At 38.0% G+C, this 18,860-nt stretch overlaps 1 protein-coding gene across 19 annotated transcripts in view; it reads left to right on the top strand.

Annotated features, from left to right (window-relative positions):
- Nucleotides 1-18,860, top strand: part of FOXP1 (forkhead box P1) — a 577,255-nt gene that overhangs the window by 508,540 nt on the left and 49,855 nt on the right. For all 19 annotated transcript variants that reach the window (XM_087431333.1, XM_087431334.1, XM_087431327.1 and 16 more), the window contains one exon: nt 11,749-11,853. In XM_087431333.1, the coding sequence (XP_087287459.1) occupies nt 11,749-11,853 (105 nt within the window). The remainder of the gene's footprint in view (nt 1-11,748; nt 11,854-18,860) is intronic.

The raw sequence follows: 18,860 nt of genomic DNA, 5'->3' as shown, positions 1-18,860 counted from the left end.
TCCTGGCGTCTGGGAATCAGGATGGTATGTTTTGCCCAGTGTAGCTAAAAAGGGAGATGGGGCAGATTGGTGATGTGGATGGTAAAGAAAGTAGCTGCCAAGCTTATGACCTATCGTGGCACCCAGCCTCGGGTTCTTACCATTGGAAAAGCAGCCAATTACTAGTCGCATCTACAGGCTACATGAGATGTTCCTAGACCCTGAATGATAGGTTCTAGTCCTAGAAGCGCTGCACTGTGCTGTTGTGGCCTTTGTAGGTCTTTATCCCATAAGTCCCGGATGACCCTGAGGCTCTTCCTTCCCCATTGAAAATTCAAATTACAGTGTGTCTTCAGAGACTTGCCACTGGTTTGTTGTCAACATAAGAAGTTAATCCAGCTGCAGACTGGATCTCCTTGAGGATCTTCGTGAGCTTTTGTTTTCCCAAACTTTAGTCATTTGAATATGTGTCCCATTGTCATGAGGTTTGCCATATCTGCTTATATTATTACTTATATTATTTTCTTTAAATTGAGTCATTTTTTAATTTAAGTAAAATAAGCCTCATCCTAAGAAATGATATCTGTGAAATCAGAGGTTGGAGATATTAGATATATTTTTGTCTAATACGAATTAAAATAAATCTGCCAGTTTTTGAAGATATGCATTCTTGCTCCTGTTGATGCTGTGTGGGCCACCGTTGAGTGCATGGATGTCACATATTGGAATATTTTTGTAGGATTCCCTTTTTGCCAAGGAGAAGGGCCTTGACTGAATATGCTACTATGCCAAGTGGATTGAAACCATGCTTTCATGGTATACCCTGGTTTCCTAAAAAAGCCCAAAACTATCACTTTTCTTCCTAAAACATTAATTCAAGATCCTGCTTATTCACATACACATCCTCTACTTGCAGGTTAGGTACCCTTCCACCCAGGCTTAGAGGATTCCTAAGGCAGACCTCGAGTTTGGGAACTGTGAAGTTTTGAGTTGTTGTCAAACCCCCTGACTCAACAGTTTACACCAGGGTTTTCCTGATCAATATGATACCTGGCAAACATTATTCACTGACCAAATCACTCAACAGATCTGTGCGAATGTAAGGTTGATGTTTGTTAAACAGAAACAGGAAATTACTTTTTCCTTGTGCTAACTTCCTTCAGTCTTACCTCTTTTATATTAAAAAAAAAAAAAAGACTCGCATATAATTCTTAAATGACTTTGTGCCAGTGAGAGTTTTTATGAGTTTGCAAGTATTGCCTGCTGAGGTTGACCAGTGCCTCCCCTTTCCATATTTATCCACTTCCAACTTGCATTTCAATCCACAGTTAATAGAGAGGGCTTTTTCACGAGTGTTTCTTTAAGCACAATCGTTTTTGGGTCAGATACAGAACAGAAAACAAGATCGTTAGTGCTCAATGTTGTAGTCCCTGGCACAACACTGTTGGCATCATCCAGGAGCTTGTTAGCTGTGCATAGTCTTGGGCCCCACCCCAGAACTACTAAGTCAGAATCTGCATATTAAAAAGCTCTCCAGGCGATTTATACACTTAATAAAATTTGAGAAGCATTACTCTAGGCAGAGCGATGTAGAAAGGAAGATTGTGTGTGTTTTTACCCGTAGACACGATTATAATCCTTTGGGCCTAGTCAACAATCTTTGAGTCATTCTCCTGCCATCTTCAATTTTTGCCATATCTGCATATACCTATTACTACTTTTTACTTACTATTTTACTTACAATTGACTAACTTAGATAGGTTTCATAAAAAGTTACCACTGAGAAGTCACTAATCTGATATATTAGTCAAATTTTTGTTCTAGTACACATGAGCGTGAATCTGTAACTAAAAAAGTTGGGGCATTTCTATATCACTCAGACTTACCCAACCCACCACTTTAGTGGGCCCTGCCCTGAGGACCATTGCAGAAGGGTGACCCTGTATTTCATTCAACATAATTTGTAATTCAAAGAGAAAAAAAAAAACCCAGGATATAAATGGTTAATAGCTTGTATTTCAGATGTAAAGTTAGTTAAGGTAGCCCTCACATCTCCAGGCACAATATTGAGAGCAGATAATAACAATAATCTCCATCATTGTTTAAAAGCACAAATCTGGCCAGTTAATAGACTAATTCACAGTCACTCCAATTGCAAGTTTTACTCATGAATATCATATCACAAGGGAATGTGAAATCCTCTAATTAAACATGATTTGAAAAGCAGCAGAAAATTGAGATGATGAGCGTTCTGGGGAAGGAGAGTCAAGGATTCACTGCATGAGAGAGGGAAAGAGAGAGAATGGTGTGTGTGTGTGTTCCAGTTTGTAGAGAACTCCATCTTTCGTCACTCTAGACTAGGCCTTTAATAGGCTTTAGTAAAACACCCTTCTCTTTGCAGTAAGATTATAGAACTGGCTGCCAACTTACTTTTGGAAAACTGGTTAATAAACACGTAGAATGGTGTATTTCTGTGATGAGTGAAAAGCAAAAATTAAGGCAGGATGCTAGAAATGCAGTGTCTAAAGCATCTCCCAACTCTTCAGTGTGAAATAAGAAGCCCATCTGCTTCTCGAAATGTTTTTGGTGAAAGTTAAAGGAGAAAGGTCATTTTTACAAGGGTACCAGGAGAAAAAATGGCAGAGCTCGCATCATCATTTCCCCATCGGTTCCCACAATCATTTACACTTTTGTAGGCAGGTATAAGACCTGTTCCCCCAGTACTACCCTATAACACATGAAGAAACTTGACCTGTCAGTTTATTTTTCTGCAAGAGACTGGGATTTGACTTCTGGCTGATTTTGAGGAGATTTACGAAAAATATCAGAAATAAACTCTAAAATGGAAGAATGTGCTAGATATTTAAGTAATCATCCCTTTTGCTATTGTGGATCTACGTTGCTCTTCTTTATAAGGTCATCTGTGATCAGGTTCCAAAGGCAACTCACCTAGTTGGGTATCATTCAAGTTGACTCATTGTATTTATCACAAATATTTGATAAGAGAATCTGGATTCTAATTATATTTTATTTTCAGATATCACTTTATCACTAGAAATGAAATTCATATGCCCATGTTCAGCCTAAGAAATCCTTGACATTACTTAAATCTCACTGAAAGTAGGATATGGTAGCCACGTAGAAGGCAGGGATATGTGATAGGAACTAAAAACGGAAGAGAGAGAAAGTAGGATCATTTTTGTGTCAGTTGTCATTAAAGAATTAAACAAATAAAAGAAAAAGCTTTAAAATAGTAGTGGTTTCTGTTGTTATGATCATGATTTAGTGTAAGGCCCTTTTTATTAATAGATAGCCCTGGATCTGTGTATCAAGAGATCACCTTTCTGGAAACCTGATGTATCTGGAATAGTTTCATGTTTTGGCTGGGAACAAGCAGCCCTTGCCCCCTAGCCGAAATCATAGGCTGTGCCGCGTCTAAGAGAGGAAGATGCTGTGGCTGACACTGTGGTGGGGTGGACATAAAGAAGCATGTGCACGTGGACATGAGACCAGAGGATGAGAAAGAAGACAGACGAGAAGAGACTTGAGCCATAGGGAGGCACAGAGGGAGTTTGTCAGAGAACTTCACTGTTAGTATCCTGGGTGCCCATCTCGGGGCCCGCGTTCCGTTAATGTTGGCTGGCTGGATGAAAGGCCAAAACGGTGGGAAGGAGGAAGGTGGCCAGTGGGGAAGGTAGGGAGGCAGAACAGCTTCTGAGTCAAAGGAGGTGGGAAAGAGGATTAGTTGTGCTTTTTGGTGTGTGTCTTTGCAGCGGGTGGGGAATGGTTTAGAAGAGAAGAGCTTCCTCCTCCACAGCAGCAGGACTCCATTACTCCTCACTGGAAGGCATAGATCTCGTTCGTTCCTTTAACCAACAGTCATTAAGCACCTACTCCTTATTCATCTTTTTTTTTCCTCCCCCAAAGTGCCAGTAGATGGTTGTATGTCATAGCTGCACATCCTTCTAGTTGCTGTATGTGGGACGTGGCCTCAGCATGGCCTGACAAGTGGTGCATCGGTGCGTGCCCGGGATCCAAACCGCGGCCGCCAGTATTGGAGCGCGCGCACTTACCCACTAAGCCATGGGGCCGGCCCATACTCCTTATTCATCTGTCAATAACGAGATATGTCATCTGTGCCCACTCCCCATTCTGTCTGCATGTCTTTGGTGGAAGTTTGGTGGAGGTTTTACCACTGGGAGGAGCAACACAGGTCATCTTCTGTGATTCCTTTCGGTTTTCAAATGAGGAAATGGAGGGCAGGGCAGTTAAATGACTTGCAGTGTTCCTGGTTATTAGCACATCTTTAATGAGAAATGAGGTCTTCATTCACCTAGCTCCCAACCCTCCCCATGGAGACTGCTGGCCCTCAATAAAAGGTTAAGTCGCACTCCATTTATATGATGAGCAGAGAGATCCGCGAAGCACATTCTGGAAAGATTTTTCAGCACACAAAGGATCAGTAGGGTCTGGTAAACAAAATTGCCCCTAGGCACTTATTCTTTGAAAAGTTTAGTTGTTAAGGTTTTACTTTTATTAAAAATTTATCTCTTTCTCCCCCATCAAACTTCAAAATTTATAATTTAATGTAATTTCAAAAGTTATTTTATAATATAAGTATAAATTCTTTTGAGGATAAGAGCAGTATATTGGGGAAAAGAAATCTAGCAAAAGTAAAGGAAAACAAATACTCCAAACCTTGCATTTATGTTTAATTGGCTTTTGGTAAAGGGACCAAGAAAATTCATTAGGATAGAATGATCTTTTCATCAAACAGTGCTGGGACAACATGCAAAAGAATGAAGTAGGACCCCTACCTCACGTAATATACAAAAATTAACCCAAAATGGATTAAATGTGAGGGCTAAAGCTCCTAGAAGAAAACGTAGGAAACATAAATCTTCGTTACTTTGAATTAGTCAGTAGTTTCTTAGATGTGGCACTAAAAGCACAAGGAACCAAAGAAAAAAGATAGATAAATTGACTTCATCAAAATTGAAAACTTTCTGTGCTTCAGAGTACACCATCAAGAAACTGAAAAGATAGTCCACAAAATGGAAATAAATATTTGCAAATCATATACCTCATAGTGGACTTGCATGCAGAAACTATATATATTAAAAATACTTTTGCAGCTCAACAATAAAAGGATAACCCAATTTTTAAAAATGGGCAAGGATCTGAAGAGACGTCTTTCTAAAGGAGATATACAAATGGCCAAGAAGCACGTGAAAAGATGCTCAATGTCATTAATCACCAAGTAAAGACAAATCAAAAGCCCAAAAAGGTACCACTTTACATGCACCTGGATGGCTAAAATAAAGACATAACAACAAGTGTTGGCAAGGATGTGGAGAAATTAGAACCCTTAAACAATGCTGGTGAGAATATAAAGTAGTACAGCTGCTTTGAAAAATAGTCTGGCCGTTTCTCAAAATGTTAACCATAGAATGACCCAACAATTCTACTCCTAGATACATACCCAAAATAATTGGAAACATACACTCAAACAAGTACATGTACATGTATTTTCATATCAGCACTATTCACAAAAGCCAAAATGTGGAAACAGCCCAAAGGTTCATCAACAGATGAATGGATAAACAAAATGTATTATATACATAGAAACAGAATAGTATTCAACCATAAAAAAAGAAATGAAGGGTCCCGCCCGTGCGTATTGGTTAAATTCTTGTGCTCTGCTTCGGCGGCATGGGGTTTGCAGGTTCGGATCCCAGGCGTGGACCTACGCACCATTTATCAAGCTGTGCTGTGACTGTGTCCCACATAAAATAGAGGAAGATGGGCACAGATGTTAGCTCAGAGCCATTCTTTCTCAGCAAAAAGAGGAGGATTGGCAACAGTTGTTAGCTCAGGGCTAATCTTCTGCACAAACAAAAAAAGAAAGAAAGAAAGAAATGAAGCACTGATACATGCTACAATGTGGATGACCCTCCAAAACATTATGCTCACTGAAAGAAGCCAGACATAAAAGACCACATATTGTATGATTCCATTTATATGAAATGTCCAGAATAGGCAAATCTCTAGAAACAGAAAGTCATTAGTGGTTGGCAGGAGCTGGGAATTGGGAAGAAATGAGGAGTGACTGCTAATGGATGCAGGATTCTTTTTGGTGTGATAAAAATGTTCTAAAATTATATCATGGTGATGGTTTCACAACCCTGTGAATATATTCAAAACCATTGAATTATACACTTTAAATGAATGAATTGTATGGTATCTGAATTATACCTCAATAAAACTTAAAAAAGAAAAATATATTTCGTAATTTTAAGTGATTGGAGAATGACCAAGAGTCTTTTTTTTTTTTTTTTTTGTGAGGAAGATCAGCCCTGAGCTAACATCCATGCTAATCCTCCTCTTTTTGCTGAGGAAGACTGGCTCTGAGCTAACATCTATTGCCAATCCTCCTCTTTTTTCCTCCCCGAAGCCCCAGTAGATAGTTGTGTGTCATAGTTGCACGTCCCTCTAGTTGCTGTATGTGGGAGGCAGCCTCAGCATGGCCGGAGAAGCAGTGCGTTGGTGCGCGCCCGGGATCCGAACTCGGGCCGCCAGTAGCAGAACGCACACACTTAAACGCTAAGCCACGGGGCCAGCCCGTGAATGACCAAGAGTCTTAAATAACTTAATTCAGAGAACAACATGCAAGTGAAATAAAATACAATTTCTAATTTTGGGTTGATTTTTTTGGGGGGGGAGGTGGGGGAGAAGGTATAAACCCTAATGGGCACAGATGCAGCCTTTTGTTACAGATGAATCAGAAATTTAGAGAGGAAGAAAACAGAGAGAGGATACATTTGGAAAAGGGAAAAAACAAATTGGAGGAGACTTAGAAGACTGACGAGAGCTTGGGTCAGAGCACAGGAAAAGCCGAGAATGTGCCTTCAGGAGAAAGGAACGTTGGCATTGACGTTGGCAGGAAATGTCTTAGGGTATAGTGAGGTCTCTATTCTTTTCATCTCCTTCAAAGATTATTCTCCTCTTGGTCACCACAGGGAAAATTAGCTTACAAGACTCATAGTGTAAGGACCACTGAAGACTGCATGCTGCAAAGAAGTTGTTCTTAGTTTTAGCAGGTGAATTTAATGAATCTAGTTCCCGGTTTTGGTGAAGCAGTGAACTTGGGAAAGTAATAGTGAATAGTTACCATTGAAGAACCATAACTATCATATAAAATCTTCTCAAAGGCTGAAGTCAGTGTTGAAGTTAAGGCTCTGGCCACTATACTTTGATATAAAAAAGAATAAACAGAAAAAATTCTTAAATAAATCTCATTGAGAGTGACACTGTTACACCATCCTGAATATATACTGTATTTAATATCATGTAATGTCAGGGATTGTTATTACATATTTATGTAACTTATTTATGTAACATTATTACATATTACATATTTATATGTAACTATACTTCTCAAAGCAAGTTGGTTCTTTCTAATCTGAAATGCTATCACTATTCTTGTGTTAAAAATATATTTAATTTTTACATATAAAGGATTATCAAGAGAAATTTAAATCAATTGGCTTTTTTCCATTGCATACTATTTGTATTTCATATATTCAGAATAAAATTAAATAATAGAAAGTGTCAAAACGCTGTTTTCTCAAGTGGATTGGCATCATTCTGGTCCTTACCTTCAAGAAAAAAAAAGGCAAACACTAACTGAGTGTATATCCACATAGAAATTAAATAGGATAATATTATTTACTGTCTGTTCATTCATGAATCCATCTAACATTTGCTGAGCCCACGTTCTGTGTGAGATACTGAGAATGTAGAGATGAATTAGACACGATCCCTGCCCCTAGGAGTTTTCATCCTGGGAGTTTATAGTAAAAATTACTTCATTAAACAATTGACCCTAAATTTTTAAAAATTTAATTTGGGGGCAAACGTTCAAATCCCTTCAAAATCAAATACATCTTTATTCATCACTGACCTTGGCAGCTGTTCGGAAGTCATACTTCTCACATTGGTGAGTTATGCTTCAACAGTTTATTTAAGTGATTAGGTTCACAGGCTTTATCTGCTCATCAGATGCTCAGATCATCATTTTTTCACCATGTTTCGTGCTGTAAATGTAATTCTAAATGAATTCAAGTTAAAAAATTCTTGTACTCATTTTTTTATTTCCCTTCTTGTCCCTTTTTGGCAAGTCCCAAAAGGCAGTAAGAATATAAATGCTTGTTCTACTTTTCTGATGAAACAGAAAAGCTCCCATTCAGAGGTCCAGCTGGTGGTATCTGATGGTGCTTCATACAGAATGACTCAAAGGCCAGAAGTGAGACTCAGCCACACATGCAGTGAGTGTGTGGCATTCGCTATGCCACCGTCAGAGCAAATGGCAGTCTGAAAATCGAGTCCTGCAAAGCACTTGATTTTGTGTGTATATGTATATATGAAAAATTAACAATTACAGAGCAAAAGAATTCCTACAACACACAAAATAAAAACTTCAAAAGATGTAAAAAACGATGTGGTAAAAATTCAGTTTCCCTGCCATCCATGACTCCCATAATTTTTACAGTATCTTATATGTCTTTCCAGAGAGATTCTGTCAGGGCACCACTGCCAGTCTATTCCTTTTCCTTCTGAAGCCAAATGCTTTATTTCAGACAATTCTATACTTAAAAGTATCCAATTATATATTAAATATGAAAAGCAAGTGACAGTAGTATGTAAAGTATGTGTCCATTTTTGTAAACTAGTAATACGTTAGAAGAAAAGTGCAGCTCGGTAAGGTACCGGAGTGTTAGCGGTGTCATCTAGGGTGGGGTTATTAAGTGTGGGGTGGGAGTGGAGTGGAGCGGGGAGTAGATTTTCCTCAGTAGCCAACTCAGTGTCATATGAACTTTTTAAAATAAGAGCGTATGATCTTTTCATAATGAAAAATATGGTTTTAATATAGAGGCACATTTTCAAGAGGTCTTCTGAGTGTGTAAATATGTGTGCGTGTGAGGGGAGTTTGAGTTTCTCTAGACTTAGGTGTAACAGATGTCCTTCTACGGCATCAGTGAGTTCTCACCTGTCCTTACTTTGAAATAAGGATACCAAGTTGAGCTAAAAAATAAATTCTTAAAGGAGAGTGGTTTTTATTCAGGTCATGGAGCCTTCACAGATAAGTTAACCAGAAAACGGAGGGATGTGGGGGAAAATGGCAAACATGTTAAGTCATGTACATTTTATTTCTAGTCATAAATTCCTCTAGTGAACGCACATTTTCTTTCATACTGTTATTTTCAGAACACTCAGCTTAACCCAAGAAGCACAGTAGAGCAACCATTTGCAGTTTTTAACTAGTGATATTAATTTTATATCCTAACTAGTTGAGACTCCTTGTTTCCAACTTAAAGAATCACACAAAATATGTATAATGGCTGAGAATATACTCAGCATGTAGCATTTCTCAAGAGCAATTTAATAGAGTATTCATAATGAATTTTAAAACTTTGTACTCATTAATTGAGTGATTCCATTTCTCTGAATATATCTTCTGGTCAAAATCAGTTATATACTGGGGTGTTTAGTTTGGTAAATTTTATTTGTAACATTCATAAATATAGGAAACATGGAGGGAATCGCAATGTCCAAAATAGAGGATTGGTGAGATAAATTTTGGCATGTAACTAGAGCTAAGGTGGTATATGAGGGACTGCTACGTGTCAGTAAATAAGATTTTTGAAGATTAGTTGATAACAGGAGAAATTATTTACAAAATGATGTTAAATATGAAAGAATGATATAAATCCTCATGGCTTGGTTTGTCAAAAATGTGTGTGTGTATTTGAGAGTAATTTTTTTCTTTTTAATATTTTTCAAGTTTTCTACAACAAATATATTAACTTTTAACATGAAAATAATTTAAATAATCTTAATAAAATTGATAGAAAATATTACGGTTAGTTTTTTTTGTTGTTGTTTTTAGCTATTGGTAGGAACAATTTTCTTTTTAAATGATTTCCTTCCCTCAGAATATCTGAGATTCTAGTCCTTAGAAGGATTCTTTAATTTCAAATATTGTCAGTAATTTTTAAAAATTCTTTTTTTGGATCATATCTATTTTTTCCAGTTTTACTGAGATATAATTGACATACAGCATTGTATCAGTTGTACAGCATTGATTTGACTTACATACGTTGTGATGTGATTACCATAATGTTTAACTTCCATCATCTTATATAGTCATATCTATTTTATTCTTTAAAAAATCTAAAGATGAAGATGGATAGGTATAAGATACATGCATCTTTCCTTCAATCCAATGGAATTTTACCCTCTTAACTGCTTAGAGAATATCATTTATCATTGGGCTTTATAAACCTCACTATAGCTACCTTATTTCACATGTGTTATTCTTTTCTCCCACGAGGGGCACCTTTTCAGTGCTGTCATAAGTTAGATTTGTGAAATTTTTTTTTTTTTTTTTTTTTTGTTTCCAGATTTATTTTCTGTTTGAAGACAAAATAGTTTGTCATTATTTTCACATTATATTAGATTTCCAGCAAAATCATTCAAAAGCCATAGGGAGACCAGTTGATCTTTGATAAGGTCTTGTTCTGTGTGTGTGTGTGTTTACTGTTAATGATCCTTAGTTTAAATGTTCATAATATACTCACTGTGGATTAATTATAAGTCAGGGACAAGTGGCATTTGTGTATGTCTGCTCTATGAATGTGAATCAGTAAAATATATGAATACGCTTCCTAGTGGCAATATAAAATACAGGCCCCTCGTGTGTGTGTGTGTGTGTGTGTGTAATCATAATTCACTGTGCTTGAAGTTCAAAGTCAGGCAGAAGCAGTGGAGTAAGTTGCAAAATACCCCGTTCCTTGAAGAGAATGTGCTTGAGTACAAAACAGGACTCTCAGTGTTAGTTTTGCATTTCTATGTGATGGAATCTAAGGTTATGGAAACGAAACGACTGTAAAAATAATTTGTCTGAAAGAAGTCTGGATGCAGAAATCTAATAGAGAAAATATTTGAGAATATGGTTCATCAGCGAGCGCAACAGATACACTTCCCCAAGCACCACATGGCGCGGATCAAAGCGTCCCATGACTTGGATCCGTGTGGCCAAATCATTACGTATTGATTGGAACCCCACTGGAGGATTAACCCCTTCGTGGTCATGCCAAGTGTTCTCTCACTCTTGCTGTCAGTGTTTTTAGGGATATAATCTTCCTGCCACTAGTACCTTTTTCTTTTTTTTTTAAGCTAATCATCTACTTGGATATATTTGTCTTTCAAAATTATTTTATTATTCTTAAATTATTTAATTGCACTATTCTTTGCCTGACAAAATTAACTTATGAGAAGATTGTACAGTTACGCGAAAGCAGTTTGTGGTGGAAGGGGGGAGGAAGAAATGTGTAACATTTTGGGTAGAAAACAACAAGAGAAACTCAAAGATTTTGTAATTTTCATTATGTAGATTAAGTGATAAGTTCTAGCTTTTTAAAGCATCCTTTGCAGTTTGAGTAGAGAGCTTTGCTTCTAACAAAAGCCTGTCTAACATTTTTCATACTTGGTGGTACATGTCTAACATTGGACTGTTCCCACTTTGGAATTAACTCTTGCTTTTAAATAACAATGCAGAATTAATTAGTAAATTCCAGGGGGAAGGAAAGCACAGATTCATTCATGTCCACATTTGGCCAGGTGGGCTCACTCCTCTTGCTTTTATGTCTGGTGGGATGGTTTTTGGCAGCAAATTCATTCTCTTGCCCTCTGTGTGTTTTCTTTCAGTTTGTCCCACGAGGAGCATTCCCATAGCCATCCTCTCTATGGACATGGCGTATGCAAGTGGCCAGGCTGTGAAGCAGTGTGCGAAGATTTCCAATCGTTTCTAAAGTAAGAATGATTTTATATTGCTTTCTTCTTTTACATAGCCATTACCTCCCACTGTTCATGCTTTTCCTCATAAAATGCCTTTTTGATGGAGGGTTTCACGCTACCATTTTGAGAGTGGACTCTAAATCACCAGGTCTAGCACACTGTCATAGGAATAGTTACAGAATCTATCGAGGCTTGCATTGCAAAGGGAAAAGATTTACGCCCAAGGGCAGTTTTGATACTCTTAGTAAGAGCCTGTGTTTACCTGTTTTTTTCAGAATGACTTCAGTGACTAAATAAAAATTCTCCCCATATTAAACTTGAAATAATTAGTTTTCACTTTTATTCATGTCCCTACACATAACTAAATCAATGACATAACGCACTGACTCTAATTTTATAAAATTGATGTCAATTACTGGCCAATTGTAGCTTGGTCATTGGGCCTCTTATTTGTTTTTATATAAATGACTTTAAAAACTTAAGCAATAGATGCTGAGGAAATGCTACCAACTTAATTCTCATCTTTCTGTATTGGTGTTGACTTTTGTTCTGATTGTTGTCCTTATAGGGAGAAGGGAATAAGTTTACTTTCTGCAGTTCAAGTATGCCTAAAACTTGGGTTGTCCCATTTAAATCTCTAACACTGGTAAAGTCTCTCTGTAAGTGAATGATAGGTTAATCCTCTCACAGCTGAAGTGAAATGCTCCTGCACTACGTCTTAATATCTCCCTTACCTTAATGTTTCCCTGTAATTTCTCGTCCTTTAAAAATATTTAGGCTAGGGGCCAGCCCGGTGGTGCAAGCGGTTAAGTGCTTGCACTCCGCTGCGGCGGCCTGGGGTTCGCCGGTTTGGATCCCGGGCGCGCACCGACGCACTGCTTGGCAAGCCATGCTCTGGCGGCGTCCCATATAAAGTGGAGGAAGATGGACACAGATGTTAGCCCAGGGCCAGTCTTCCTCAGCAAAAAATAAAAAAAAAAAAAAAGGAGGAGGATTGGCAGATGTTAGCACAAGGCTGATCTCCTCACCAAAAAAAAAAAAATCTTTAAGCTAAATTGCCCTGCATTATTGACATCACATAAATATATTCATAATACCATTGAATCATTGATGTATGGACTGAATATAATATTACATTGTATTTAATATATTTATATATCATGCAACAAACAAACATAGGCACATATATCTCCAGTATATCTAGGTGCATGATGGTTTACACATCAGGTGTTGGGGGGGGGGGCGCTTTCCCTCTGCTTTTCTCGCTCATTCAAGCCCCAGGAAATAGAGGCAGGCTGATTTACCAGCAGGTGTCTGGTTTGGTGCAGTCTTTATATTATTAGAACAGTCTCTATACCTATCTTTATGGACCTAGATACAAATATTGTAGTAAAGCCACCCTTAGAGATATATCTGGTGTTACCAGTAAGTGGTTTTGGTGAATATCATTTTTTGAGTAATGAATGGAAGCCTGTGAATTTATTTCATAGCTACCCAGCTTTAATCTTTTACTTCGTGAATATTATGTGATCATTAAAAACTGAAGGTACTTATAATTTTTTAAAAAGAGATATCTAAAATTGTTTCTAAATATCAACAATCAAGAGCAGTGACACTTTATTTTAAAATAAGCAACAGTCCTTTACAATGATTATGATTCAAGTTAATGCTATTGGGCTTTGTTCTCTTATAAATCACTCATTATAGAATCTTTATTTTGTTATTTCCTGATCATCTGCCTAATTGTTTTTAGATGAGAGAAAAAGATCTTGGCAGAAACCAGTTTTAGATTCTGATTTCACCTTCTGCGCCAGTGGTAGCTTTGATAATTATCTTGATGCTAAGTTTACTCATCTATAGAATGGCCGATAAACATCTGTAAATATGATTTATTTCTATATAGTCTCTAGAGCTGTAAAATTGGTATCAACATTCTCAGTGATGCATCAGTTTTAGAGTCGCAAGGGAAAAGGGCAATTTTCCAATTTTGACTCATTTAAAAAATTTTGTTAATAGCCTAAGTATTTCCACTCTAATCATAAGTCCATTTATCATGTGATCTGACAATTAGATAATTTATAAATAATCACAGCATACATATACACATACATATATAAAGCATATACATACATATATGTATATGCACATATACAGTCATGCATTGCTTAATGAAAGGGACAGGTTCTGAGAAATGCGTCATCAGGGGATTTTGCCAGTATGCGAACATCATAGAGTGTACTCGCACAAACCTGGGTGGTATAGCCTACTACATAGCTAGGTTATATGATACTAATCTTATAAGACCACCATCGTATATGTAGTCTGTCGTTGCTCGAAATGTCGTTATGCAGTGCATGACTGTGTGATTATATATGTGTGTGTGTCTGTGTGTATATATATTATTATTTTTTTTAAACATACCTCCACAAAGAGACAGCACACTTTCAAACCACATCTAGTACTAAAGAAAAGAATCTAAAGATCATTAGAATTGAGGCTTAGACTTGATTCCTATAAAAAAGCCCTTTTCTCTTCTAAGGACGTTAGGAGTCTGGCTCTTGTATAAGAAACCACCTATCGGTTATTGATTGTGGTTTTGCACATGACATGCGGTGTTCTCAGTTCATGTCTGCTCGGTGGAATTGGAATGCCTACTATGAACCTGCAGCTGCTGCTTGTTTATTTCCTAGTGTTTATTTATTGACATATTTGTCAGAAGACTTTTGTTTGCAAGCTATAGAAGTGCAACGTAAATTGGTTTAAGCCGAAAAAGGTCAGGAGGGTGGTGGATGAGGGATGACGATTGGCTTCCTGTAACTAGGAAGTCCAGTGGTACAGCTGCCTTCAAGCATGGCTGGATCCAGGTGCTTAAGCAAGGTTATGGAGTATTGCTTCTTTGTCTGGTAGCTCTCTTTTCTTCTGTGCTGCCTTCATTCTTGGGCTTTTTCCAAGTGGACAAGAAGATGATAAATTTACGTAGCACAAGTTTATCAGTCCCAGAGTGCATCCCTTTTCCCTTAGTTCCAGAAGAAGTCCTGGACAGACTGTCATTGGCCCAAATTGAGTCATGTGTTCGAGCTTTGAGCCAATCCCAATGATGTAGCCAGGTCTGCATCACGTGCCCACCTTCAGAGCAGAAGGAGATGTTCGCCCCACGTGAACCGCATGGGGGCTAGGGATGAGTGACTTAGTGCCCAAGAGTAAAAAGTAAGTACTGTAAACCAGCAAAGGGAGAGTAAATGCTGCATAAGAAAAAACCCTGTAGAACTCAGAGTTCTCTTGGTGCTTTCCTGAGTTACACGTTGATCGGCCGTGTGTGACAAATTCAGGGTTTTGATTTTCCTCTACAGCATGATTTTAGCTCTTGGAAATTCAGAGCTGTCTTGAGGTTTCTGGATCTTGCCGAACGTAGTGGAAAATAAGTTAGTCTTCTTGCAGATTCACATCTGCCACATCTCTTCGAGGTCTAACGGGTAATCACCTTGGCTTTAGTGAAACCAACCTTGCTTTCCACTGGACTGGACTGAAAGAGCTGCCGTACTGCTCGTGATTCAGACAAGCACCATGTGACCTCTGAGTGATGTCATCGTGGAGTCATTATTGGGAAGTGATGTCTCAAGCATTTCTTATCAAATTGCCAGATTTGTAGACTCTGCAAGCACCTCTCTCCTGGGCCCACTCTTCTCTTCCGTGGTTCCTCTTTAGAGGTATTTTCTTACGGTTCAAGCAAGTTGATACCAGTGGTGCTTGGATTCTTCAAGGAACTCTTAGTCAACAAAAGGTAGCAGTGCTCTGACCTTGATTTAGGTGTTGCTTCACGGATTTTTCTCACCTATCTTCTAATCCCCTAATTTTACATTCCCCTACTAAGAGTTCATAATTAAATAGCTGGAACTGTGCAACAGGCACAATTCCAAGTGCTTTCCATATAGAATTTCATTTAATCCTCACAACCACCTTATAGTGATAATATCGTAGTATTACTCTCAACCTACAGATAGGAAACGAAGGCACAGAGAGGTTAAGTGATTTCCCCAAGGTCGCACAGCTAATTAGAGGTGAGTCAAGATTCAAACCCAGGCAGTCTGGCTTCATAGTACTTGCTCTTAACTGCCACACAATACCGCCTGGTTAGAATGTGTGTATTTATTAACTGTGTGCTTTCTACTTAAGGCAGTAGGTGTAAAGAAAGCTTTGAAGAAAGGCAGATTGGGTAGTGAAGCCACTTACCATGAGTGTGTTCTTTGAGCTTGTTACACTGCATCTCTGACCCTCAGCATCAGCATGTGTAATTTGGGATGATACCTCTCGCGGTTGTTAGAATTAAAAGGTACATCGTGTAAAGTGCCTAGCCCGTAGTAGGTTCTCTTTAAAAATATTAATATATCTTTTCTTAACTACTTAAGTATATTTTTTAAAGAGGGATAACTTAAAATATCCAAACATTTCTGACGTACCTAGGGAAGGGGATGTGACTACGCAAAGCATTGGTGTGTCAAAAGAGATTGTTATTTAATATAATTTTTTAACCATAAATTTCTGATCAAAAGTCCTACAAAATTAAATTTGATCTTCGGGCAGGGATGGCAAACTTTTTCTGTAAAGGATCAGACAGTAAATACGTTAGGCTTTTGCAGGCCGTACAGTCTCTGTCACAACTACTCACCTCAGCCCTTGTAGCACAAAAGCAGGCAAGGGCCGGATGTAAGGAAAGGGCGTGGCTGGGACTCTTGGACCAGTTTGCTGACCTCTGACCTTGGGTAAAATTTTTGATGTCATGACGTTTTTTAGCTGAGAAACATTTTTTGCATTGCTAAATATTTTGCATTGCTATCCTGGGTTATTTTCGTTTGGCTTCACAGAGCCCTCATGTTTATTCATATTTGGGGAAAATATCCATGCATGTCTTACACGGTTACTTCATTCATCAACCGCAGTTTTTATATTTACATGGGCGTGGGTGCTCCCACCTGGTTTTTAGGGTTGAGTGTGAGAGGGGAAAGTGACTTTACTTGGTAACTGTTTTCTGATCTTCTGTGGCTCAGGCTAGAAAGATGTAACTTTTAGAGAGGCCAACATCAGTTACTCAGGATAAAAATCCCATCTGACAATAAAATGCCACTGTTAACAGAGCGGGGTTCAGGGAAGGGAGGGCAGGACTCACAGGTCTAAAAATGAGGCATATTTTTTTCCCTCCTGAGGAAGAAATGTCATAACTGTCGGTAAATCAAAACCAGAGATTTGACTCTTTTCTGTGATCGTTCTGCAGTGTTTGTTCCCAAGGTGAGGGGAGGGATACCACAGGGCCCTTGATTTCAAAGATAAATACTGTACAAATAACCATGCTGTTGTCTTTCCCTCACAGCCAACAGAGGGACGCTTTATCAGAATCAGCAGATACCCAGTCTATTGTACACATTTATTTCCCTGTTCCTTCTCAAAACAAGTTGCAGTTTTAGTGTAGATTTTTTTTTTAATCTATCAGCCGTGAGTTATCATGTGACTGTCATATTTGTTAGAGCTAACTGATACCGGCAGGTGCTCCTACTAACTGAATGACATCCTCCAGCCCTGCGTTGCTTGGAATCCTCCATCGGCAGAAAAATAAAAACAAACCTGGTGCCATCCAGATAGGTGAAGCTCGGCACGTTCTTCCATCCTCTCCCTGCTTGCTTCAGTTTTTTTTCTTTTTAAACCAAGTTGAAGACACAATCTTTACCAGTAAAAACAAGAATTTATAATTCTTCCCTTTCTCTTTTTAAAAAAGGGCTCATATAATTCTTTGGCAAGGTAGGGAGTGGATTTGAAGGTTAAATCATGACCACATTTTCCTGTTTCCAACTTAGAATGTAAAATCAGACACAGACCCACAGTTTCCCAAATACCAGGTACTCATATGTGCTTGGGAAAAATATTTCCATTTCCCCTAGTTTTTCTTTTAGATGATCACTTGTATAACATCCAATAAAAGTATAATTTGTATCCTTTCTTAGTATCCATTTGAAAGGAATTTTAGTTTTTTTTTTTTAGTTTTTATTTCTTGGTTATTTCTTGTGCAGAAAAGCACTATTCCAAACAGTCAAAACAGAAATTCCTTTGCATGTTAGTCAGATGTATATTATTTATTAAAGCCAAAATAAATTTTGTATGTGCTCTAATAGAAGACATGGTGAGAAATGTTGAAAGAAAATGCCCAGAGGTGAAACTTTGACCCTTTCAGAAAGGTCAAGGGTTGTAGATAGTAGAGGACATTTCATTGTAATTTCCTTTTTAAAATTTTTTATGTGAATTTTGCTTCTAAAAACTGTGAAGAGTTTTATGTGAAAGAAACTACTAAGTGCGCTCTGTAATGTTTTCACAAGTGTTTTTATCATGGTAACATCTTGTTTACTTTAGTTCCCTGCCTAAAACTACTTGGAACATGTTAAGAAAACATTTCAAGAAAGCCTCGACAAAGAGGCTTTTGTTTAACAGCCACCGTGAGGCTGCAAGGATCACAAAGGTGTTAACTTTCAGCCCCTTAAGCACTTCCACATGAAATTCCAGCAACTATGTTTGTGGTTTTGGAAAAACAAAGTGTATGTTAAAGAAACCAGGTATATGCTAATACATGTCGAAGGAGGCCGGATATCATAAATTGTTTCAAACTCGTTTGTGGCTCTCCTTTGCACGCCTGAATGTTCCGCAGTGAAATTACCTCTAGTTAGTGCAAGAGACTTGAGCACGTGTAGAAGGAATTGCCATCTATAATGTGGGTGTATGCAAATTGAATTCCAGCCTCACAATTTAAATCTCAAGAACAGGGGGATGAAGTTTTCCCCCATCAGATCCCAGGTAACAAGTCTTTGAGTCTTACAAAACTAGCTTAATATTTTCGTGAATTTGACTTTTCCACTTATTGTGCATTTTTGAGTTGTTTTAGAAAAATAAAAATTGGGTGTTCCCAAAAAACATTTTTTCCCCTGAAGAAGTCTCTCCCTTCACCTTTCTGACATTGTTCAGGAGTTCAAGACCTTTCCACC

The sequence above is a fragment of the Ceratotherium simum genome, chromosome 5 (assembly GCF_057802395.1).
Source record: "Ceratotherium simum simum isolate JZ-2026a chromosome 5, ASM5780239v1, whole genome shotgun sequence".
In the NCBI taxonomy this organism is placed as follows: domain Eukaryota; kingdom Metazoa; phylum Chordata; class Mammalia; order Perissodactyla; family Rhinocerotidae; genus Ceratotherium; species Ceratotherium simum.
Note: the sequence above shows the minus strand (reverse complement) of the source record. Positions and strands in the feature narration are given on the sequence as shown.